General features: G+C 33.3%; 1 protein-coding gene across 1 annotated transcript; it reads left to right on the top strand.

Moving 5' to 3' along the window:
* On the top strand, positions 1-26,083 carry LOC122509424 (protein embryonic gonad-like). The gene is made up of 3 exons (XM_043623514.1): positions 1-501; positions 12,531-12,608; positions 24,088-26,083. Exons 2-3 carry the CDS (start codon positions 12,531-12,533, stop codon positions 25,246-25,248), a joined length of 1,239 nt encoding a protein of 412 aa, XP_043479449.1. The 5' UTR covers positions 1-501; the 3' UTR covers positions 25,249-26,083.
* The last annotated feature ends 75 nt before the right edge of the window (positions 26,084-26,158 follow it).

Genomic DNA, 26,158 nt, shown 5'->3' with positions numbered 1-26,158 from the left:
GTCGCAGATCTCTAAGCGGCAGTCTTCTCCTGTCCCTCGACGCGGCTGTATTATATATATATACACATAAAAATTTTTGTGATCGTGCTTTTTCTACTATTGCCACCTGTGTATTTAAAAGCCCGTCGGCACTTGGACACATCTTGAATCATCTCTTTTTTGGATATACGCGCGAATATAAAACAAATTTTATATTCCACAACAAGCAACACTATTTTATTCTTTTTCTTTGCAAGAAAAGAAAAATTTTTCACGTGTCAAGATCGGCGAAAAAAATCTTTAAAGTGTCGCGCCGAAAGTTGTCTCTCCACGTGACTAGTTATTTTTATATTTCCTTTTGTTTTAAAACATAAGCGATTTGTGATTTTCATTAAAAGAGTGTTGGATCGTTATCATGTGGTAAAGGAACTTTAAAGTTTCAAACGATCTCATTGACTGTCCCCAATATCGTGGAGATCGTTTGAGTGCATCGTTTATTGTTGAATTAGTTTGTCAGAAAAGGTGAGTGTTTCATTCTTTGATATATTATTATGTTATCACTTGTGCGGGCGTTTAAGTCTCCCAAAGTGTCAGGTCTTTTTGACGTTTTCTTTCTTCAGTATATTTTTACTTTTTTCATTATTATAAAATTTTATTTTTATCAAAACTATACTCCCACAGTTTTTCTAAGGACATCAAATTGAAACAAAAAACGAATTTGTTATCTCAATTTAATATCCTTCGAAAAGGTAATTAGCGCCAGTAGTTTTTTCTTTCCACTAATTAGCGACAGTTATAAAAAAAATAACACTTCTGAAAATTTAAATTAAAAATATCATTCAAATTTATCGAAATTTTTACCGATACATTGCAATTTACAAATCAAAAGTTTGCCGATTTTTCGACTACATGTTTTTTTTCATCATAAATCGGTAATTTTGATTATGATTTTAGAACGAATTTCAATTTTTTTCGAAAACAATTTGTCTTTTAAGTATAAAGATACTCGCGCTCTTATTCAAAAATTTTACAGTTCCGAGATTAAACCAATGTTTTGGTGAACGATTATTGCAACAGCGAGAGACGTAATTAGCAAAGTACGAAAATTGAATTTTAAGGAATCTTCTATATTTAGTAAAATTAACAATGCGTGTTAATTTTTTATGCACTATTTGCAAAAAAATTAGATAAAAATTTTAATCAAAAATTCTTTCTGCGTGAAAGATTCAGAATTTAATTATCAACAAAGCTCTAAGAGAGAAAATACCGTAAATAATCGAAATTTTGGAATATTTCAAAGCAAATAAAGTCAATCAAGTAAATTTTTAATTGTTCAAAGTGTAAAATAGTGTCAAAAATAAATTTTCTATTCTTTTACTTCAAAACTGTCAGGCTTTTTAACAGTAAACTGTAAGTTTATATTTTGAAGTTTTAAACAACAAAAACGTTTTTTCTTATTTTATTATTGCAATTAATTACTTGAATTATTTATTCTAATTAATTACTTGAATTATTTATTCTAATTAATTACACTAATTATTTATTATAATTAATAATTAATTACTATAACTATTTACTGTAATTATTTATTGTAATTAATTACTCTAAATATTTATTGCAATTATTTATTTAAATTACAAGAAATAGCAATTTTTAAGTGAATTATTTTTTTTGCGAAGTCTTTATGTTTTTCAATTATTCGTTATCACTTTTATTGAAAAATCTACAAAAATTATCAAGTTTAAGTGAAGAATGATTCAAAAAAAAATTTCAAGTAACAATACAACGAAAATTTGTGACTTTTTAATAGTGAGAAAATAGAAAATATTAATTGTTTTACGACAAATATTGTGATTATTTTTCTAATATTAACATTCGCTTGACCGGCGCAGAATAAAGAAATTCTAATTCTAACAAATGACAATAAAATAATTATTCCATTATTATTAGCAAGTGATAATCAAATTTATTTTATATTAAGCAAAAAAAACTTAATTATTTTCTCAAAATCTGAATTAGTAAAAATGTTTTTTCTAATTCGAAATAGTGACTGAATTTTTGCTTTAAAATTAATAAATTTTGCTAGTAAATAATAACATCTACTAATATATTAGTAAATTTTAGAAATTCAAAAGGGGCCGTCCATAAATTACGTAAGTCACTTTTTTGGAAAATTTGACCACCCACCCCCCTTTGTAAGATTTTTTACATACATTAGCGCCATTTTTTCTAAGGTTCGTTAGATTTAGCAGACCCACCCCTCCCCCCAAAATGTCTTACGTAATTTATGGACGACCCCAAAGCAAAATGTCAGTTACTAATTCAAAGTAGTAAACATTTTTATTTTAACTAATTCAAAATTAAGGTTTTATTGTCATCATTATTTGCAAAAATAATAAAATTCAAAACAAATAATTTTATTTAGCAAAAGTAATAATTTTATTCGGCACAAATAATTTTAATTATCAGAAATAATAATGTCATTTAGATTAATTTTATTCAGTAAAAATAATTTTATTTAGGAAAAGTAATAATTTTATTCGGTCCAAAAAATTATTTTATTTGTCACAAATATTTTTAGTTATCACAAATATGTAAAATTTACTAATTTCAAAGCAAAAAGTTGCTTTTAAAGTTTGCTTTTAAATTAGTAGAAATTACTATTTATTAGTAAAATTTTCTAATTTCAAAGCAAAAAGTCAGTCACTAATTCAAATTAGTAAACATATTTTTACTAATTCAATTTTAGAGAGTAGCAAAAATAATAATTTTATTTACTCTCTAAATCTGAATTAGTGGTAAACTATACTAATTAAACATAGTAAAACCGCGAATAATTCGTCGCTATTTCAATTAATAAAAAATTACTAATTATAAGTAGAAAATAACTAATTCAACAATAAAATACGACTAATTTTTTGTAAGAAAATTACTAAACTATTCGCTAGACATAAATCTACTAATTTTTATTAATTGAATTTAATTTTTATTATTTAATATAATTTAAACGTTAGACTATAACATAAATTAAATTACAATGAGCTATTTTTGACTAAAAATTAATCAGTACCTGTTACTAATTCACTTAATAAACGAATTGGTGCTGTTGAATTATGGTCAAAAGTGACTAATTCAAAAGTAGAGAGCAGCAAATAATTTTATTCATATAACAAGTAATTTTACTTAGCACAAATTATTTTATTAAGCCAAATAAAATTGTTATCTTAACAAAATGGTATCTGAACCAAATAGAATTTATATAAACCAAGTAAAATTTATCTAAACCAAGTAAAATTTATCCAAACCAAGTAAATTTTATCCAAACAAAATAAAATTTATCAAAACAAAATAAAATTTATTTAAACCAAATAGAATTTATCTAAACAAAATAAAATTTAATTTGCAACAAATAAATAATTTACTATAGCTTCTGAGTGAAATATTAATCTTTTTTCCCGAATGAGTGCGTATATATCAGATCGAGAGAGTTGACAAGCATAATTACAAAATTGATCTCCGCGTGCAAACAGCAAATTATATCACTTTACAAACAGATATACGAGATAAGAAAAAGAACACAAGGATAATTACAATAATTGACCCTATCTCCCTTATCTCAATAGAATATTAGGAATTAATTCACAAAAGGCAGATTAAAATTCTCATGTGGGACATGTATATATATAGTATCATCATCGCGTGTGCGCATATTTCGCGGGACATGGCAAATGAAAACATTATAACGTCACCCCTTGTTGCTACAATATTTGCCTTTCTATCGTCGTCTTAGGACGTCGACGCTATAATTCGCTTGGCATAACAAAAAGGGCACCTGGCTAAAGTCCAGGCATTTGGATTGACGTATATACATACATATACATCCAGTGCAGGAAGAGAGCGTTATACGATTGCTCCGCATATACTGAGGCTCTCCCATGTCAAAATATATTTATTGCCCTTTTTTTTCACCGGCTGCGGTATGTCGGGCTCCATTGTGACCCTTTCATATACGGTTATTACCCCACTTGTACGCAAGCAGAAACTTGCGTCTCGAAAAGTTGCAACGTTATTTTCTTCTTATAACACTCTTTCTATCTTTCTCTCTCTGTCTTTCTTTTTTTTGCTCTCTCTCTCTCTCTCTCTTGCTCTCTTTCTCGCTCCTCGTGTGGACGAATTAACTTTTTTTCTTCTTTTGCCCCCACATGTACATGTATTTGTGTCCATACGCGCACGCTGGACTTTATTTGCATATTAACCCTTCGCGAAGAGAGAGAGAGAGAGAGCGTTGTACCCGTAGGGTCGTGATCTGACTTAACGCCTTTTTGCCAACATCCTTTGTCCAAAAGGATCAAAAATCCCCACGTTTTTTGAAGGGGGGATTCGATACGAAAACTAGCTATATAGCGGAAGGAATTATTCCACTCTACACGTAGTGAAATTTCGTGATTGCGCTATTATATTGCGAACCTATAGTCACACTTCAAATCCAATCTCCGCGACTTGAATCACGAACTGTTTCAAAAGCGAATCAATTTCATCTTTCAATTCCTCCACTCCGTTCACACGCTATAAAAACTACATTTTCATGTTTCTCCAGTAAAATGAATTTAATGAATTAAATAAATCAAATGAATTAAATGAATTTTAATTCAAATGAATCAAATGAATTTTAATTCAAATGAATCGAATGAATTTAAATTCAAATGTAAATATTTTTCAAAATAATAAATGTGTCCGGTGTACTACATTTGTGTGTGTCCAAGATTTGTTGTATATGATTGTTAATTTCGATAATTTCCCAGACGGGAAGTTAACTGTTATATATATGTCTGTTGAAGATAAAGATACAGTCTGCGAGGAAAGAAAGAAAAAAAGTAAGGAATGTCTCTATGGATATTTAGTGATTCCGTTATAATAGGAGTTTTCTTGATATGTATTTTGGTCTTGGTGTTTTCACCCGGTGCGAGCAGAGTATATATATAGTGTGTCACTTGTTTCGGTTGGATGGAACATTTTCCAGATCTAACGGTTTTGGTTTAACACCCTGTTAACCCCTAATCTTATCTCTCTCGAGTGACTGCGCGCGATTAATCGACACGAGGTACATAAAAAGTCACTCTAAACACTTATGTGTATGGAGAAAGCGCGCAGTTTGAGAAAATCATCAATTGTGTGTGTTATATGTCGAAATAGAAAAAGTTTATAATCTTTCGGACAAATGGCAATTGAAACAGATTAACTGGATGTATTTAATCGCTGGCGAGCATCTCTTTTCCGAGAGTTAAATACTTTTTATTATTTTTTTTCATCTTTATCGGCGTGGACAATATATTTTCTCTTCTGGAATATAATTAACACTAATGATTCATTTTTAGATCTTTTTTATGTTTTTCCTCTTTTTTCTTCTTTTCTGTCTTTTTTCTTTTTTCTTTCCACACCCGTTCTGTTCCTTTCCTTTTTCTTTCCTGTTTTTTTTCTTCTTTTCCTTTTTTCTTTCCTTTTTCCTTCTATTTCTCTTTCTTTTTCTACTTCCTTTTCTTTCTCATTTCTCTTTCTTTCTTTAGTTTATTTTTTCATTTATTTTCTACTTTTTGTTCCTTTTATTCATTGTTAACTTGAAAGTATCAAACTGCAACAAATTAATAATAAAAATATAGATCAAATCATAAATTAATTAAAAATTTTTGTTGTTATTTTGATCCAGTTTGACATCAATTTGATACTTTCAAGTAAACTGCGTGAATTACTAAATGCTTCTCAAATCATTTCCTTCTTACTTCCTTCTTTAATAATTTTCTTCGAAAAATAACATTTTTATTTCTCTTACACAATTTTTCTGTCCTTTTCTACTAATATCGTGTTGCTTCGAACACTTTTTTTCCTTTCATAAAGGATAATTTTGTAAACCCGTTTATACAAAATAAATAAATAAAAATAAATATCTTTTGTTCAAGAGCTAAAATAACACGAGGAAAAGAGAAAATATCGGATTATTAACACAGAAGAAACAAAATCTTTTTTCTTTACTGATTTATTCATAGACATTTTGAAGAAAATATTTTTGTTGCGATAACAATAAATTTGTTTAAAAAAAGTGTAACGAAATTTATTTTAAACGAAACCTGATAGTCGTATATTAAAAATTATCCTTTTTTTGTCTGCGGGAATTTATAGAAATTAGTAACAAAAATTTCTTCTTAAAACTTTTGCACATTACTGCCCTTTTTTATTATATTTTAGACTTTCTTACAAAATTTCAGCTGAATTTATTAAATATTTGAAGAGAAAAGTGGTCGAAAAAATTACCATTAAATGTCTAACAGTCACATGCTGTTAAACAAAAAATAGTTTTAATTCAAAAAAAAAATTAAAAAAAAATTTTCATTATCACAGTTTTTCTAAGGATATCAATTAATTGAGCCAAAAAGTGAATTAAAAGTGTTTCGAAGCAACATTTTGATTCGTTTTTTTCCTCAATTTGATATCCTTAGAAAAACTGTGATTCATTTCTTAAACTTTATGTGTTGAAAGTAGTTTTTTTAGACTTTTACGTTAGAGGCAAATAAAGCTCGAAAAGAAATTTGAACATAGAAAAAATGTTAATTCAGAAAATTTTAAATTTTTAACTGAAAAAGAAATCCAACTGAAAATTGCGGGTAAAAAGTAACGTCGGCATTTATGAGACTGTAAATCAAAGAATTTGATCGCCAAATGAAGTCAAGTTCGCACCCTCGAGGCCGGGCATCATTTGCTATCATTTCAGCGCTTGAAACGAGTTTTTATCCTGCACTTCCGGTTTTAGGATAAATAAAAAAATATTCGCTACAGATAAACGAATTTTCCTTTTTTTCTTCTTCTTCTTCAATTTGCCTCAATAATTCAATTGTAATTTTTCTATTCAATATTAAATTTAAAAAAATAATCCGTAAGTTCTAAGCGTTCAATTAAAATTTTTCCCTTTTGTAAATATTTTCGAAAAATTATTGTTCGGAGTAAAAATAAAAGAGCCAAAAAATCCGGAAATTTAATTAAACAGGGAAAAATTTCAAAAACAAAAAAAAAGAAGAAGAAGCACATTTTTTTTAAGGATATCAAATTGAGGCAAAAAACGAATCGAAAGTGTTGCGAAACAACATTTTAATTCGTTTTTTTGTCTCAATTTGATAACCTTATAGAAAAACTAAGTAAGAAAGAAGAAAACCAAGAAATGGTGCGCATTTTAGATTCGGAAAACTCAAAAAGAATAAATTTAAAACACAGCAGACTAATTTACATTCAAATTCAGTTAGTTCGTTACACGTCAGTTTAACATTTATATAAAACAATCTCACAGTGTTTAAATATGTAAAATGTATAAATATATATATACGAATATATATTTATGCGAAAAGTTAGTTATTACATTACTTTTGAATGCAAAGCACTATTGAGAATTTTTGTGTAAGCGTCGAGAGTTGGAAGACAATAGAAAACGAAAGAAAGAATGCCGCGCGATTCAAGAATGACACGTTTCAGAGTGCACGAATCTCATAAAGTGTCATTTTGTCTCACTCCAGTTGCGAATGCAAGAAAATAAGACCATTTCATGCGCGCGGAAAATCGTGTGCGCCTTTCTGTCGTAAAACGTCAAGTGCGAAATAAAAGAAAAGAAGAAAAACGATTCTAATCATTTTTGACAAAAAAAAAAAAGATTTCTTTTTTATAGTCATTATAAATTGTTACAATTTATTTCATTATTGAAACATTATTATCATTTTACTTTGTTATTAAAACAAAGTCTCGAGTTTATACTCCCGACAGTTTTATCTCGTTTGCGAGAGAACTTCCACGCCTTGACGGGAATTCGGCGAACTATAAAAAGGGCGCGAAATTCAAATTACGCTAAAGAAAGGTAACAAAAGTTAAAGAAAATTTACAAAAGTAAATCAAACATTTACCTGATTTGAATACGATTTTTTTTGTGCGGTGCGCGTATTAATTTTTTTTTGGATCTGTGGCAAAAGGAAGAAGATAATAATTGGCGGGTAGATCTGATTAGCGGGGATTTTTTGAGTGAAGGAAAGATTGGCAAATGCGGATAGAGAGAGAGAGAGTGCAGCTGCGATGGAGCATGTTGCAGCTGCGACTCGTTCAATTTATACGCGAGCATGGCGAATTGGCAAAGACTGGGTGGTGTTATATGCGAAAAGCGATTCTCACAAGTGGAAAGGGTTGTCCGCTCTCAAGTGCCGGAGGATATCAGAATTCAGTACGCATATACGTGTGACTTATTTATACCTATATGAGCGTTAACGTCTCGACCTGTTAAAAATCGGATCGGTCACGGCTCAAGGAGACGAACAATGTCGTCGAGAGTGAATATGAACCAACATATATAGAAACTAAGTTATGAATATCTATATGTATATGAGAGAGTGAGAAGGAAAAACAGAAAGAGTGAGAGAGACAAGAAATAAGGACGAGGACATCAGCAGGACCCTCGACTCAGTTTAAACTGTCGCGATAAATGATCCTACAGAAGGTTATTAATTGTCTCTCTCCTTCTCTCCCGGCTCCCGTGGCGTGCATTGTGGATCGCGAAAACATTAACCGAAGGAGGTCCCCGAAAAAGCACTTCTGTCCCCGGGGCAAAAGACCATTTTTCAGTGGGGCCTCATAGTGCCCGATCGAGCGTCTCGAGAGTCTTAACAAAACCGTTCTTCTTCATCCATCATGAGGATCGTTAAAAACGCATCCCCGATACAAATTGTGCGAGTGCGATACCGTCATTGTTGTCTTCCATTTTTTCTCCCGATTTTCTGGATCAAAAAAAATGCTTTATTTATACTTTTTCTTTCCATACGGGGTCAAAATACAAAAGACTCTGTCTTTCTCTCTCACCCACCATCTCAGGGTGACTTGTACATCTTTTTGTGCGGTCTGTTTTTTTCTTCGAAAAAATTTGATATTCTCGAGATTCGATAAACTTGGAAGATTATTGTAATAATCCCAGAAGGATACAGAGTTAATTTTCCAGAAATACATTATGATAAGTTGGAAATATTTTTCAAGTTTTATATATATGAAATGGAGTAGAGTAAGGAGAAGTTTTTGAGGGAGATGAATTTCTTGTATTGTATAATAGGACGCATTGAAAAAACCAACATGACAATGGAGTTTACTAGGCCGAAACGTAACTACTTTGTCAGTATCATACGTTCCCTTTCTTCTTTTATTACGAGCAGAATGCTAAATTTCACTGTATGACACTTGGAGTCATTTTATTTCCTTCGTATATATACAGTTCTTCCATTATTCCCGCGGCTCTTTTTTTCTGAATACAACTCTCATTATGTCAAATCTTTAAAAAGTTGCTCTATTCTCTTCCTTTTTCCGAACAATATATAACAACAATTAAAATCTAGCATTCAATATGTATTATTGTAAATATCTATTTATTCATTTTGGCACATCATTTATGTTACTCTTTTGTAAAATGCTTTAAGTTTTTGTTGTTTTAAATTCTTTCAAAATTTGTTCATCTTTCTTTATCAATTCGTTGCAATTTGATACTTATTAAATTAACAGTGAATATAAAAGATAGCAGTTAAGTAATAATTGATAAAAGTTGTTTTAAATAATTTTGTAGCTTATAGGCCACAGAATTATTTAAAACATCTTTTATCTATTATTAAAGACTTATTCTTGAAAGTATCAAATTGATGCTTTTAAGTTAATAGTGAACGAGTTCTTCGTAACAATAATAATGATAATATTAGTAACAATAATTATACTATAGTAAGAATAATAATATTAGTAACAATAATTATACTATAGTAAGAATAATAATATTAGTTACAATAATAACAATAATGATTGTAGCAATAACATAATGAAAGTAATAAAAAACTATAAGCAAAAAGCCCGCAAGAGAAATCGTCAAAGAATTCATAAATCCAGTTTGACGTGATCATCTATTAAGTGACAATCGATACATTGCGGTTTCTCTGATCCGAAACTGGTCTTAAATTAAACGATCGATTTCGTGCGTCTCGCCTGAGGATCCGATGTAAATCACACACGCGAGCTCTCATGACACCTCGACCCTGTGATCATTACCAAACACCGCTTAAATATATATATATACACACAGAATATATCGGTGAACGGATGCTGGACCACGATGATGATTAGAATTAGCCTTAATAAGTCTCTCCTTACTTCACCTAATTTCACTAATTACGTCTCTTGCGCAATTATCAGCTCACTTCATATTCATCCTTACAGCTTCTTCGTATTTCTTCCATCTCTTCTCTCTACTATTTCTCTCTCTTCTCTAATCTATAAATCTCTCTCTTTTTTCTACTCTAATCCACTATCTCTTTTTTATACTCTACTCATTTCTCCCCTCTCTCTCTCTATCTTTTGAGATATATATAAATCTTAAGAGAGAAAGAGAGAGAAATACGCTGCACTAATGATTACTTCTTAACATTCTCAACGATCAGGAAGCGCAATGACGAAATGAATGTAAATGAGAAGCAAAAAAGGAAAAGGGTTAAAACCATACGAGGGTTTCAAATCGCAGTGTGCCAAAAAAAAGGGGGAAGCGAAATTTATATTCTGAATAAGAGTATAGAAGAAAAATGCGAGAAGAAAGAAAGAATTTTTTAAACTATAAAAGAGATAAACGTCATACAAGAGTCGAATTTAATGGTGCGTAAACATTGCAATGTCCTGAGAGGGAAAAAGAAAGAGAGAGAAGAGGTACCCTTAAGGGTTCGAACCCCCAAATTTTCGTCCAGGAGACGAGGGAAAGAAAGTAGGGGAGGAAACTTTCACGTGCCCCTGTTTGAAACCTTGTAAGTTGATATTTGGAGCAGGTACGACTTCATGAAGAAGCAACAAGTGTCTGCAAATATTGACTCTCATGGAAACTAAGGGGTGACGTTTTTGCGTTGAGAAAAAAAAATGAAAAGGGGAGCATTTGCGGCGAGCGCGCGTGCTGGACTTTCTTTCGAGACATTATTATTATTATTCTTCTTCTTTTGTCCGACTTTTTGCTTTTGAATTAGTAAATTCTGCTAATAAAAATAAAATTACTTTTTAAATTCTTACATTAAAACTGCAAAGTCAAGAAAAATACTTCTATATAAGCAACTAGAAATCCAAACAATTCGTAACAATAATAATTGGTCTATTTGATCAATTTCAAATCCTTTGCGGATTCAATAAATATATCGCCGCAGTAGGGTAAAAAAGAAGAGCATAAAATTCGCGACACATGCGCGCGAGCTTAAAGGGAAAAATAATGATTCGAGTGAATCGGGACATTTTCCTGAAAGGTGAGGTCAAAAGAGAATGACGCGCACATTGAACAGAGGGATAAAAAGTTGGAAACTTTAATGAAGCGGCTCTTTTCTCCTATGTATATAAATATATATACGTGTGGTTGTTGCGCTCATACGCGTTACATATATATATAAAGGCGACGTTACTCGCCGTCGGCGGTCGGCTTAACGTAATTAGGTACAAATGAACGAGGGCCTCTTCGTGTCGTATCGGATCGTTCCTTCGAGAGCTCTAATTACCGCCACTCTGAATTCTCGTTAAAATACCCGGGCAAAAGAGGCAAAGAAAAAAGGAAAAAAGAAAAAAAAATATGCGTTAAGAGTCGAACGAATCACCGCGCGTTCAAGTGTTTTGTTCAGAATCTCAAAGAGAACTAACTTCTCGTGTATATAGAGAAAATGAATTGGTGGGGGGATTTTTCAATTTACTTTATCGGGACAGGGTGTTTTCAAAATGTATTTCTTGCCATTGCGTTTGTTAACCTTAAAAGCTCAAACGACTCTCTCGCTAAAGAAACTCGAGTATGCTTTAATTGAATGTAACTTTATGGTCATGATTCGAATCAGCATTTGTTAATTGCTGGAACTCTTGTTCAAGAAATTAGCGCTAAAACGTTCCTGTTGAATTATTTTATTATAGGATAATTAAGCGTGTTTATTTGATGCTTTTAAGAACAATAATTATACGCGAATAATTGTTGAACGATATGAGAAAAACAATATGTTTCGCATTAAATGATATCTGAAAAAGAATATATTCCATTAAATGATATGAAAAACAATCGACATTATTATGATATAAAATTCTAAAATTCTTTTTTGAAGGAGAAAAATTCTTCTTGTGAATTAAGAAAAAAGGCAGATGGCCTTCGAAACGAGAAGATAGTATCGATTTATGGTGTTTTTGTCACACAAAAAAAAAGAAAACAAGTTTTCGATGAACCATGTAAAACATTCATGGAAAGGTATCTTTTTCCAATAGATGGGAAAATTCTTTCGACTTTTTTAACTTTCTAATTGTGAAAACTAAAAAGATATATAAGGGGTGTGCCCTTGGAACAATCGAACTTTCTTTCTCTGCTTTTTTTAGTTTCTCCGAAAGAATCAATATTCTAAATGAAATTTTTTTAAATGCAGAAGTTAATTCTAAAATTGGTATCTAGAACAAAATTATCAATACTCAAAAAAAGAGAAAATTCAAATTCGAATTTTTTGTTTCAGATGAATCAACAGTGTAAAGTTTGCGGTGAACCGGCGGCAGGTTTTCATTTTGGAGCATTTACCTGCGAAGGTTGTAAGGTGAGGAAAAATATTTTTTTTTTATTTTTACAATAAAGAAGGACTAAATAGTTAAAGTCATGTTTCGAGACCGAAAACTGTTAATTATCCAACGGGTATATAATTGGAGCATTAGACCGTTTCCTCTTGAAAATATTGCAATTATACATCACGTAATTCTAGAGCAAGATTTACATCACAATCATAGCCTTTACAAGTAACCTTCGTTTTTTTTCTCCGTCTATTTTTCTATTCCAAGTTGACAATTTTTATTTAGAGAACCAATCTTTAGATTCTTCCATATACTTAACAATAATGCAAAAAATCATTCACTCAATTGCATCGATTTAAAAATCACCCACTCAACTGCTTAGACAATCAATTTAAAAATCGAAAAACAATTTCGAATATTCAATATTGGAAATTCAAAATCGTTCAAGTGGAAAATGCACCTGAACTTTTTCTTCTTGAATGTCTTGAAATTTTTCCGCGCAGGTATTTTTTTACCTACTGCATATTTGTCGTCTGTTAAAAAAATGGTCAACTCGTCGAAAAAGAAGTGACCTTGTTAAATTGAGCGTGTCGCCGGGTCGTTAAAAAGAAGAGCTATTCTGCAAAACGCGGTGAACTATTCTTGCACAGCGCGGCATAATGTGTATAGAAAAGGAAGATCCGCATGGACGGATGAACATTGAAACAGGTGGACGTGGTGCACGTGCGCAAACGAGAAGCACGCGTAAAACCAGAAGGCGGCTTGTGCTTTAGTCGACGAGACTGGACTCGACTTTGTCGAGAAACGAGCATAAAAGAGCATTAGGGGAGAGAGAGAGAGAGAGAGAGAGAGCAGATTGGAGAAGCAGTCTCGTTAACCAACAGAGAGTCCAGCCCAAGGGTGTTGACCCTTGCTCTCGTCGTCCCACTAATGTGGTACACTGCAAGGAATATCGGTACTGCATACTAAGTGACCCATCCGATAGTAATTGGACCTCATTAGGGCACCCATTCTACCAATTGAATTTACCGACTATCCGAGTTCACCTACACTAAACACATGTCCACTATATTCACTCTAAATTGAAACCCTTTTGCATGCGGTTATCCAGAGTGCAATATGGGAAATAAATTTTTATTCGGAAACGTCAGGGAATTTTATTCCGCGAGTAGTAGTTTATCAACCCTCATAGTAAAAAGCTAACGAATCAGAAGAAAAATTTATCATCTTTCATTGTCGATTGCAAACAAATAAATGTTTCTTCTTCATTATATCGCGACTCTAATATATTTCCAGAATGGTAGAACAATCAAGAAATTTCTTTTTTTATCGAATCCCTTGGCGCCGACTCTCTCTCTCTCTCTCTGTATATAAATGCAGTTCGAAACGAAAGCATATTCATGATTCAGTAACGAACCTTTTGGTTTGGTCGCCAACACGTGGCATCCTAGATGCTCTAGCACCAATTAGAACGACATTCGGAAATATTTTAAATAATTCAGCGGACATTGAAGGGGGGAGCATTATATGGAAGCGGAGGAACTTCCATTAGCATACTAACGACCCGACTTGGATTCTTCGCGTAACATTCGGCCGTGAGTAGCCGACTTCCACTTGTTCTTTCTCTTTCTCCTTTGCGCGTTCATTTCTTTTTTTCTCCTCGCTCTTTTATACCGCCTACCCACTTTGGAATTTTCGTTTATATGCGAATCCTCACAAAAAATATGATCCGATTCGAATTCCATTACCACGACAACGAATTTTAAATCCTTGATTATTTATTGAAAAATTTCCAAAGGGATGAGATTAGTATTAAAATATCTGCGCCGTATTTTTGTTTTAACCAATTCTTTTTCTTTATTCTTGTTTTCTACCGCGATAAATTAAATTCAAGTAATCTAAATGCATATTGTAATGTGTTTTTCAATCGACGAGACTTAAGAGATGAAAAAGTTTCTTTTTTTTCTCCGGCTCATTCTCTTGTGCGAGCGAAGAGGAGACATGTTTGCCATGAATATTTACGCGTTTTGTTTTTTGTCACTGAACCAATTTGCAAAGGCCTCATTTCCGGCGGGCTATCGAATTCGTTAAAAAAAACAACAGACATTCGGGTCGTGAACGCCGTCGACCTTATATGATGCAAATTTCTCTCCTCTCTCTTTATTGTCATCCATTGTTTTTTCACAAATGAACGATTGAAAATTATTCCGATGCGACAAAATAAGAAAAGAGAACAATTACACAAAATTCTGAAAGGGGAAGAGAAAAGCGACAAGTGATTCAGAAGTCGCTTTTATTCATCCGCAAAACAATGGCGACACTTTGACTTATTCATTACCAGAAGAAAAAAAAGGTCGACACACGAAAAGTGTGTCTTTGGAAATACCTGATGCTTGACGCGCTTTATCGTCATCGCACTCAACTTCCGTACAAAGAATCAGGAAAGTCACTTAGCTTCTTAAAAGTCCGGTTTCCGGTTGGAGAAATCCGAAATAGAATAAAATTTTAATAGATATCTGAGATATTTTAGTAGATATTTTAATCGATATTTTGATAGATATTTTAATAGATTTATTGTAATAGATACAATTTTAAAATAGATAAACATTTTTTATTAGATTCCCGGCTCATTTCTTTATCTTTGATTAATCTGTTTCAAAAGCGAACTTTCATTTCGAGGTTCACTGCGCGGTTAATTTCATCTCGAGCGATATATCTAAAAATCTTAACCGAAAGGGGAAAAATGTTTTTTTTCTCCACTCGCGGACATAAGCGATATTTCTCTTTTCTTTTCCCTCATGGTACAATTAGCTTGCTCGTAAACTGGCATTAGGAGGCATAAGAAGGCTCGTGTTTAACACATGGCAAGAATTCAAGGAGAAGAACTTGAGTTACCAACTTCAAAACGACTCGCAATCCCAACTGCGCTATTACTTCTTCTAATTGCACACCATTGAAATACCCTTTCAACTACAATTACATTCCACATCTCCCGATATATATATATCTCATTGTGTTGAACCATTTACACTCATTTCTTGAACCAAATTTAGAATCAAGATTTTGTGTTCATAGTTCTTCTAAGTTTATCCAAATTGAGACAAAAAACGTAGCAAAATTGTTGTTGCGATGCAACAATTTTACTACGTTTCTTGTCTCAATTTGGATAAACTTATAAAAAGTAAAATACTAGAGGAACATGTGCATAAATATTGTTGCATGGCATATGAAGAGAAGAGGAGTAAAAATACAAGAAAGGGATAAATAGGTAAAGAATAAAAAGTATGTCATTAGCATCCGTTTCGCTAAAACCTCTCACACAACAAGCAGCTGTATCGATGCTTATTAGTCGGACATCCGTCAATGATCGACTGGACCGAGTCTATTCATCAGAATGTCGCACGAAAGTGGGAGTGTGACATGTGTCACTTAACAAAAAAAAATATTGACTGTCAACTGTTAAAAAGTGTTTCGTGCACAACTCAGGAATAATATTTCCGTGGGAAGAATTATTATCATTGATAAAAGAATATACATTTGTCCTCATGGATATGTCTCCAGTTTCCGATCGCTCTCGGAAGCGGAGGGCGTTGTCAATGGCCCCTTTTTTGCGGTCGAGATAAAATGTATATAAACCCAAGGGAGGAAACCGCGAACCACATTTTACGTATAAGTGAATTTACACGATTTGCACTCTTCTCTCTTTCTCTCTCTCTTTCGCGTTTGCTCGCATCATTTCATGTTTAAAAAAAAATTTCTTATCCTTCTTCGTGGCGACAGCTGCACTCTCGCAGAATAAGTGTACCACAATATAATATGTGGGCCAAACCACCGACTTTACGATTTACTTTTACGATCCATAAATCGCGAATCTATGAAAGGAACTGTCGATCCAACGAATCGAAATGTGATCGGTCAAGAGAAAGATGGCAGATACATGCCATTTTCGTCTCTGTTGCAACTCGAAAATATACGCGGAGTATATATATATATGCGCGTATAACTTGTATATATACGAAATTACCTAATCATCTCTTCATGATGGATTAAAGAAAACATTATTCCTTTAGTTGCGAGAGTCTCGTAAATTTTCTCATTCTCTTTCTTTCTCTCTTTTTCACACAGTCGGCATTAAAATATCGTAAAGGAGATTCTTTTCAAGTAAAGATTTGTAAAGTTGAAAAGGTGCGCTTTTCCTTCAAAAGGAAAAAAAAAATTCAGTTATCTTATCGCTCACGTTATGATCAAATGAAATCACTGCGCGATTGTGTAAGTGGAGCGTTTAGAGTTGAGAGTTGTGCTCTCATTGGTAGCTTTATCCATAGACGTAATCTTCTAGTTGTGGTTATGCGGTTTGCAACAAAATTGCGCGTACGTTACTTATGGAAAGATTTTTTTCACTCATAAGGAAGAAGAGGTGGGGGGATTTGTTGCTAATTTTCTAAAAAGATTGTAATCTCTCTTTTTTATGTTTCTTCTTCTAAAGAGAGGAAAAAGTTTCTTCTTCTTAAGAGAATAGTTTCTTCTACTGAAGAAAAGAAAAAAGTTTCTTCTTCTGAAGAAAAGAAAAAAATTTCTTCTTCTGGAAAGTTTCTTCTTCTCTAAAACAAGTAGAAGAGACGAGTGTGCACAATAGACAAACACAATTCTGGGGATGCAATCTTGGACACGTAGAGGCAGGTGCCCCAGTTCACGCCGTGTCACCCATAGTCGCGTTTACCGCACTTGACAAATTGAATCGCCCTTGCAAGACGGTATACTTAACATTCAACAGGCAGACGAGGCTCTGCGCAACGACAACGACCTCGCTTTATACTGTCCTGTCTTTCGCGGGCGCGAGATCTTTTCAGAACAATTGACATTATGCAATTCGGTTACAAAAGTGCGCTCGTTATTTCACCTATATAACGCAACACTGCCAATCGCTACTTCTGACTACAAATCCATCTTATTCTTTTCTTCCTTTTACTTCAAGTCAAAAAAAAGAAAAATCACCGCAAAATTAATTTCCTCGAACAAATTCTCCGCTATACACCGCACAAAAAAATGCATTCAAAAAATACTTGAAGCAAATTTCTCCCAAATCTGCAGAAAAATTACCAAAAATAAAATTCACTTTAAAGTTCTTTTAGTTTCGGAAAACTTTAAACTGTAGAGCAAAGTGTAAAAAAAAATTGTGAATTCACTTAAACTGAAGTACTTAAAACATCTCTAAGTCACTTTTTTCCGCAGTAAAAAAGCAAGTCTAAAATTATGCATAAAAAAACATAATTATATAGAAAATTATCCACAAATGACACTATTTTATGCACCATGATTTCTCCTACGTGATATTAATTACAAAATCTCAGGCGCTAATTAGAAAACTAAAATATATTAATAAATAAATTTCATAAAAGTTGTATATATATACATTCAGAGTACGCGGTATATAAAATCCGCCAAGATTGATCGAATCTACTTTAATTTTACATAATTTTCTTTTGAAAAGAACAAACTTTCACGCAATCATAATTTATTCTCTAGAATTACAATCTTGGCACATAATTGAAAATCGTTGCAAATAAAATAATTTATAGAAATTGCAAAAAGAGTCGTACTAATAATGATTTATCTAACAAAGAATTAATATTTCTCGATTTTGTTTATAAAAAAAAATTGAAAATATAGAAGATTTTTATTTTTCGCAAAAGTAAAACAAAAAATGATGACATTTTAGTGATAAATAATACCTGTTCAAACAATTCTAATCGACTTTCATATCAACATTTTCTTGTAAGTTGTACCGAAACTAATTCGCAAAAGGTGAGGAAAGGTTAGTGCACAGTTCACCTTGTAAGATGCAATTCGTTTTGTCCTATCCGCGGAAGCAAGGAGAGTTCAATATAAAGCAAAGGAGAGTTCTAATAACTTCACTTTCACCTGTAAACACGTCCTAGGTCGTGCTCGATTTCAGGTGCACACAAAGTTCCGGAAATGAATATATAGATATATATAATAAAAGAAAAAAAAATTCGAGAAGAATGAGAGTCTATGAATTTAAATTGTAAATATTTTACTGTAGAATTATTATATATATATACGCTTTTTCCAGGCATGATATTATCGCGCTCGCGCGCGCGCGCGGTTTTATAAAATCCCCAAGGGTGAAAGTGGAATTCTGGTTCATTTCGATATTCTTTTTTTTTTTCCCCGACAAGGAAAGCAAATGGAAATAATATATCTAAATACACCGAACAGTCGAATTACAACAGAAGGTAATTGTAGGAACTTTTATTACTTTCGTGATAAATTTTATTAGAATTGTGGTTAGCGCTACTATTTACACGTAATATTCTAATAATTGCGCTAACCGTTACTTTCTTTTTATTAGCTTTATCGCGTTTGGTCTATAAATCTTTAGAGCAGGTGGCTTAATGTTCAAAATGATGATTCATTTCGAACACTTCCCGTGGACTATTAAATATTAATGTATCATACTTGTTTCAAAGAATGCACTCACTTTTTCGAAAGTCCTTTTTTTTTGTTGTTGTCTCTATATTTATTATTATTTGTAACAAAAAGAAAACATGATACGATTTTGCGGAAGTCTATTTCTGATAAACTGTTAATCTATCCTCGTCTGAATCATTCAAGTTGTTTTCTTTTAAAAGCCAGATCACAAATCAGTCGCGAGAGCATCAATAGCGAAAGCCCTTGTGGCTATCAGTAGAGAAAGATCAAAGTCTAACTCAGGTAGGTACATCCATTGGCGGCGATTTTCTCGATGTCGCCCAGAGCCATCGAGCATCTAATGCAAACAAATAGCTCCAAAGGAAGACAAATCATCTCCGGCCATATTGGTCTCGTGATAAAAAACTACTGACGTACGATCTTGCCTTTTCAGCATTTTATACCGCAAATCGACGCAAGAAAAACAAAATAAAAAGAAATCGAAAAAAAATTTACTCTACACGATTGGCGCCTCTTTCTTTCTTGTGCGTATATATATATATATTCAAAACCGACGACTCCCGTATTTCTCGAATCTTGCGAGATTTTCTTACATTTAAAAACCCTCTTCTTTCGTTCAATTAATTTTAATTAAAATCGAATCACTAATTCCCATACGGGAATTGTTTCTTTCAAGTTTAGCTCATCCATTTTATGCAATCCCCGCGGCTCAATTGAAATTCAGGCAATGCGTCGAGGAGAACAAGGGAAATGATTCTAAAACGAAAACGAGAGTAGGTGGACGCATGCAGCATATATGACAAAAAGCGAATGCCTCGTAATACTTTTAGAAAAATAGAATACTTCTCGTCAGAAAAAAAATATCGTCAAAAAATTATCACTAATAATTTTCATTGCGAATTTTCTCGAAATTAATATTATTTCCTGACATCCTGCGTAACAAGTTTCAAACAAATCCCTCTTTTTATCTTTTCGCCCGCCATTTTGAATCCGCCATATTGGATTTTAACTTTCTAGGGGAAATCTACTAATTCAAATTCACCCTAAAAAAATTACATTTACAATTCTTGTCTTTTCGCGTCCAAAAGTTGACCCGATTTTGGCAATATCTGCGTTTCGTTAACATTATTCAATCGACTAATGTAATTGAATTAAACATTATGAATTAAAGCGTAACATTAAATCAAATCAAAGAAATCTATAAATTGAACCGTAAAAACGAATCAGCATTGATTCCTCGTTGAGTGGTCTGTGTGTTTCTGTGTGTGTGTATGTGTATAATAAACACACTATAAAGTACGTGATCCGGTTTTGAGCTCACGAGAAAGGTCGAGTCATCTCCCGGGGAATGCCGTCGAGGAAGGAAACACAAACGACGTGGAATTAGTTGGAACTGGGAACAAGTGACGCGGATTCCAAGAAAGCTCATCGATGAGAATCGCAGAATCAGGGTCAAGCATATTTGTCTCGCAAAACTTTTATTCTTCTCTTATTTCGCCAACTCTTAATTAATGCGCGCATCCTTTTTCAAATTCACGCCGCGCACTTCATGGGAATTCTTTATCTTCACCCAATTAGATGAAATTTGAAGAAGCAATTTTTTTTTATTCTAATTGAATTAGACAATTTTCGTCTCCTAATTGCATATTTTTGCTGAAAAAAAAGTTGCATACGAAGAAAATTTCTAAAATATATTCAAATACTATTCTAAAAATCTCTTTTTTGGCCAATTTTCTTCTTTTGACAAAACGTTCATATAATGATTAATTGCACTTCCGTGATAATAAACTTCTGCCTGTGCTTTTTTTTGACAGAAATTAATCGATTACTTAAGCAAATCATTTCAACGTCGCTACCATAAAGGTCATTATTCACCGGGTGCGCGAATTAAATCTACATAATGATATTGGCATAAATATAATAGAAGTCGAATGAAGTCTATAGAATTTTTAATCTATAATCGCCAGCATTTTGAGAATATACAATTAATCATATTAAAATATATTTTCAAATCGCGCGCGCATAAAAATAAATTAAATTCCGTTCATCAACGTAAAAAAATTATGCGCATAAAAATGGAAATAAATTGTGCGCATAAAAAAATACAATCTCTATGAATAAAATATCTAAAATACCTTTATATGAAGAAGCAAAAATTATTCTCATCAAAATAAAAAAATTGTGCCCATAAAAAGTAATTTTTTTCCTTTCTCAAAAAGAGACAAAGCAAACAAATCGTTTTCACGTTTTTTAGTCCAAAAGGGTTAGGTGAAATGCTTGCGTTTAAAATCGTAAAGAAACAACAGATATATATATATAAAAGAAAGAACGAAAGGAAAAGAATGCAACTTGTAGAATGGGAAATTCGAGAACCCCACTGGGTTTTGGATGCTCGCGAGGTCGTAGCAAACGACGTGTGACACGGGACCCTCTCACCCGCGAAGACAGCATACACGACCACACCACGAGGACTCCCCTAAGACCCCCGGTCACTATTCCCCGACAGGTCGTTTCACATTCCCACGTCCTTAATATATATATATAGGTTCTTGATACGCGAACTAGTGGGAAAATACAGAGAAATACAAATTTAAATAAATCAAATAAAAAATAATCTGTACCATGGTCAAAAATATAGAAATTTTGAGGGTTTTAAATATTGGCTCAAAATAAGACATTTTTATGGTTTTAAACTATTTTTGCCTTTACTCATGGTTCGCTATATTTAAGCAGTGATATATATTATTTTGTAATAAGCATTGGCCATAAGCAATGATGTTTCAGTTGTTGGCCAATGTTAAAAATATGGCTCAGAGCTTGTTTTGTTTGGCTAAAGTACTCTGACCATAGTTAGCTAGAATTTGTCATTTTTCCATTTCCACGCGGGTGTTTATGCCTCACTGAAGCGTGTATTTATTTTCAAATAAATTCCTCAACAATAGTGAAAAAGGCAAGAAACGAAAATGAGATGTAAGAAATAAAACGGATTGATAATTGCAGTAGTGAGTTGTACAAAATAAGACTCTAATTTGGTATATAGGACTGAACCAGAAAAACGGCAGACTGTCGTCATTTAATTGCAGTTTGCCATCAATTGACTCAAATCACGAAACAACTTGAGCTGCGTTTCGTGCTTTGCAATCATTCCTACCAACACACACACTCACACACATCACCGAAAGAGAGACGCGAGACGCCTTTTTCCGGGAGTATTATGTTTCTCCGTCAGGACAGAGATTTTCATCACTTTAATTAAAACACTGATTTCCATCGTTTACTTGATGACTCACTTTGCTGCTCAGTTGAAATTACACTATCAGTTTCAGTAAATTTCACCTTTTCACCTGCCGACGTATAATGCGAACCTAAAAGTTGACTAAAAGTCAACATTTTTATATAACATTTTATAAAATTCATTTCGAAAGTTGCACATACATAAAATAAATAGTTTACAAAGAGGAAAGATTGACAAGATTTTCATAAATTCGAATTGCTGATCACAAAATTCTTGTATTCACAAAGTTGGTAAGCTGACAAGTCGCGAAAGGGTCCTACCTTTATATGGCTTCGAATTCAGTTTGGTTCTCTTTATTCGATTTATTTATATATAAACATCGACTTCTGGTTTAGAAACTATAAATCCAATTCCTCTCACGTGCAGGAAAATGTGCGTTTTTTCCTAGGAAATTCTCACTGAGGCGAGTGATCGACTTGTCGAACGTCATACCAATGACATTTTATGGCTCAGCAAGTATACTTGAAACGACCGTTCGGATGAGACATTAGGAGGAAAAAAACACTCAAGCGCAACTTTCCTTCTTTGCAACGATTGAAAACAAAAAAAAAAACAGAGAGAAGAGAAAAAATCCACAATGCGCCCACACGTAATTTCTGAAACCTAGGAAAAAAAATTTTACCACTTTTTTCTCTCTATCTCTTTCTGAATAAAAGAGACTTGTGTGCAGTTCTTAACAAATCGGTTCAAGATTCCGGGCGTGCCGTTTGATTTAAGATAATCCAGTGATGCCGGCGCTCTCTCAGCAATATACGGATTTGTCGCACGCGCCCCTAAATGGTGATCGTTTGAACGGAAAGCCTTTCTAGCACGATCTGCACTTGTTCCCTCACTCTACACGAAGAAAAAAAACCTGAAATATTCCTATACAAGCTTCTCTGGTGTTACACTGTCAATCGTAAATTTGTCCCTTTAACAATAAATCACACGATTATTATCTTTATTCGAATTGTCAAAAAAAAAAAAACGAAAAAAAGGGTTTTTATCCGAAAGCCGATACTATCGCTCTGAGAAATATACACGAAGAAAATTATCAGCGCAGGTGTCTTTCATAAACTGTCTTTTTGTGACAACAGCTCACAGAAATTGTTTAAGATCGGTACCAAAAGATTGCAATGTGAAACTGTAGCTTCAGGGAGATACTCGAAACGCAACATGACAAACGATTTTTTTTTGTAAAACCCGTTAAGAGAGTATTTTATGCACTCTGTAGTATAAATATAGTTTATGGAGTATTAAAAATGTTAAAAGTGTAAAACAATTTCGAGAAAACTTGCTGAATGACAATGGTGATCCGTTACTCGCGCTCTGTCGCCCACATGATTTCTTTTAATTCAGATGATAATTTATTCGACAACAAGGAGTGACGAGTGCGAAACTTTAATTATTGAAAAAAATGATACGAAAAGTGTTGTAAACGTTAGTTTACAACACTTTTCGTATCATTTTTTTCCGTAGATGTTTTAAAAATCAAGCTTTTTTTAACTAATTGCATAACTGTTTGAAAAGAAATTTCATTGAATTTCCGATATAAGCGTAATTCTTCTACAATTTGTGCTTCATTATTATTTCGTACAAACCTTGAATTTTTGATATAAGCGTAATTCTTCTACAATTTGTGCTTTATTATTATCTCGTACAAGCCTTGAATTTCCGATATAAGCGTAATTCTCCTACAATTTGTGTTTCATTATTATGTCGCACAAACACTATCAATCTAATATAATTTTATCTAATGATGAATTTTTTATTTGTTTCAGTCCTTCTTCGGGCGCACATACAACAACCTGGGCAGCATCTCGGAGTGCAAGAATGGCGGTGTTTGCGTAATCAACAAGAAAAATCGCACTGCGTGCAAGGCGTGTCGACTGCGAAAGTGTCTGATGGTGGGAATGTCAAAGTCCGGCTCACGCTACGGTAGACGATCGAACTGGTTCAAAATTCACTGTCTACTTCAGGAGCAGACGAACGGCAATCAGAACATGGGTTCACCCGCCGGCTCACCATTTGGACCTGGATTCATTCCCGGCTTCCTCTCCTCGCCCCCATCGCAAACGCAGCAAAATCTCATCTACAGTAAAGAAGGCAAGGAGCGAACGTCACCAAGTCAAGAGGACCTCGCCCTCCAATCGCACATTCTCCACGTGGCAATGATGAAGCAGGAACGCGAACGAGGCAACAAATCACCCCATCCCGACGATATTGCCCTGCAAAATCATCTCAGGCTCCTCGCGTGGCAGAAGGAACGCGAGAGAATCAATCAGCATCCGGGCACACCGCCACGAGACACCACGCCACCCTCCTCATTCGGCTACAAGCACCCCATGTCAATGTCGCCAATATTCCCCGTCAACTTCACCCAAAAAGAGGCTATCGTACCCACGAGTCCACCGGAAGTATTCCGACCATTCCTCCCCACTTACAAGCGATCCGCCGACACACCAAGTGACAGCGGCGCCTCGTCAGTCGACGGCGAACACGAAGAGTCCAGGAGCAATTCGGCGCTGAGCTACTTCAAAGTCAGTGCTTCGCCCACGTTGTCCGAGAGGGAATTCCCACCGAGAAAAATTAACGCCACTGTCACACTAACCACTGGATATCCTCATCATGGTCTGGGACTTGTCTACCCTCCCCCTGGACTAATCACACCAGCAGCCTCACAACATTCGCCGAGGGGTGGCGATCTTCTTCTAGTGAGTCCGAGTCCCGGCGGTTTGGCGGTCGAGCAGGACGAACCCATCGATCTCAGTATCAGATCGAGTAGAAATTCACCCAGGCCGAGTCTCATGTCGAGCGAGAGTCGCATGAACGACATGGACACTTGTAAACTCGAAATCAAGGAGGAGCCAATTACCAAAAGTAAACCTCTCGATCTTACACTTGGAGTGAAGAGGCCAGCTGAATTACCGCTCACTCTTTGAATTTTTTTTTTTTTTTTTGAATGCTAAGAGACAATAACTTTCGAAGAATAATTCGGAAATCAATTTGGATCTGAATCGCGAAATTAAATCATTTAGTTGTAAACTAAATTGGATCCTCTTGTTCTGAATTGAATTATTTAGTTGTAAACTAAATTGAATCATTTTATTCTGAGTTGAATCATTTGATTTCGAATTAAAAAATTTTATTCTGAATTTATTCTGAATCATTTAGTTCCGAATTGAATCGCTAAGTTCTAAATGAAATCACTGAGTTAATAATCGATTCACTTCTGAATTGAATCAAGTGAACCTAAATTAAATTATTTAATACAAAATTGAATCACTTAGTTGAATCATTTAATTCTGAATTAAATCATGTCCTAAGAAAATCATTTAATTCGGAACTGACTCACATAATAAATCATTCAATTCCGAATTGAATCATTCTCAGTTCTAAAAAATAACTTAGTTTTGAATTAAATAACTAAATTCTATATTGAATCACTAAGCTCTGAATTGAAATATTCAGTTCTGAATTAAATTATTTTTAATCCTAACAAATCATTTAGTTTTGAATTGAATTACTTAGTTGAGTCAAACAGTTGAGTCGGAAATTGAATTCCAATCTGAATAATTTAGTCCAAAATTGAATCATTTAGTTCTGAATTAATTAATTTCACTTAAATTGAATCATGCAGTTTAAAAATTAAAATCTAAACTGATACATCAAGTTAAAATTAAATTGATTCATTTAGTTTTTAATTGAATGAATTAATCTTAAATTAAATCATTAAATTCTGAATTAAATCACTTGGTTGAATCATTTAGTTCTGAATTGAATAATTTTTAGTCCAAAAAAATCTTTTAGTACTAAATTAAATCACTTAATTCTAGTTCTAAATTCTACATT

The sequence above is a fragment of the Leptopilina heterotoma genome, unplaced genomic scaffold (genome assembly GCF_015476425.1).
Source record: "Leptopilina heterotoma isolate Lh14 unplaced genomic scaffold, ASM1547642v1 Lhet_116, whole genome shotgun sequence".
Lineage (NCBI taxonomy): Eukaryota > Metazoa > Arthropoda > Insecta > Hymenoptera > Figitidae > Leptopilina > Leptopilina heterotoma.
This window is presented reverse-complemented; position numbering and strand designations above follow the sequence as displayed.

Excerpts from the sequence above, each read along its gene's own strand:
- LOC122509424 (XM_043623514.1), top strand. The coding sequence starts at position 12,531 with ATGAATCAACAGTGTAAAGTTTGCGGTGAACCGGCGGCAGGTTTTCAT. Across the intron at positions 12,609-24,087 it reads TTACCTGCGAAGGTTGTAAG|TCCTTCTTCGGGCGCACATA; the intron begins GTGAGGAAAAAT and ends TATTTGTTTCAG.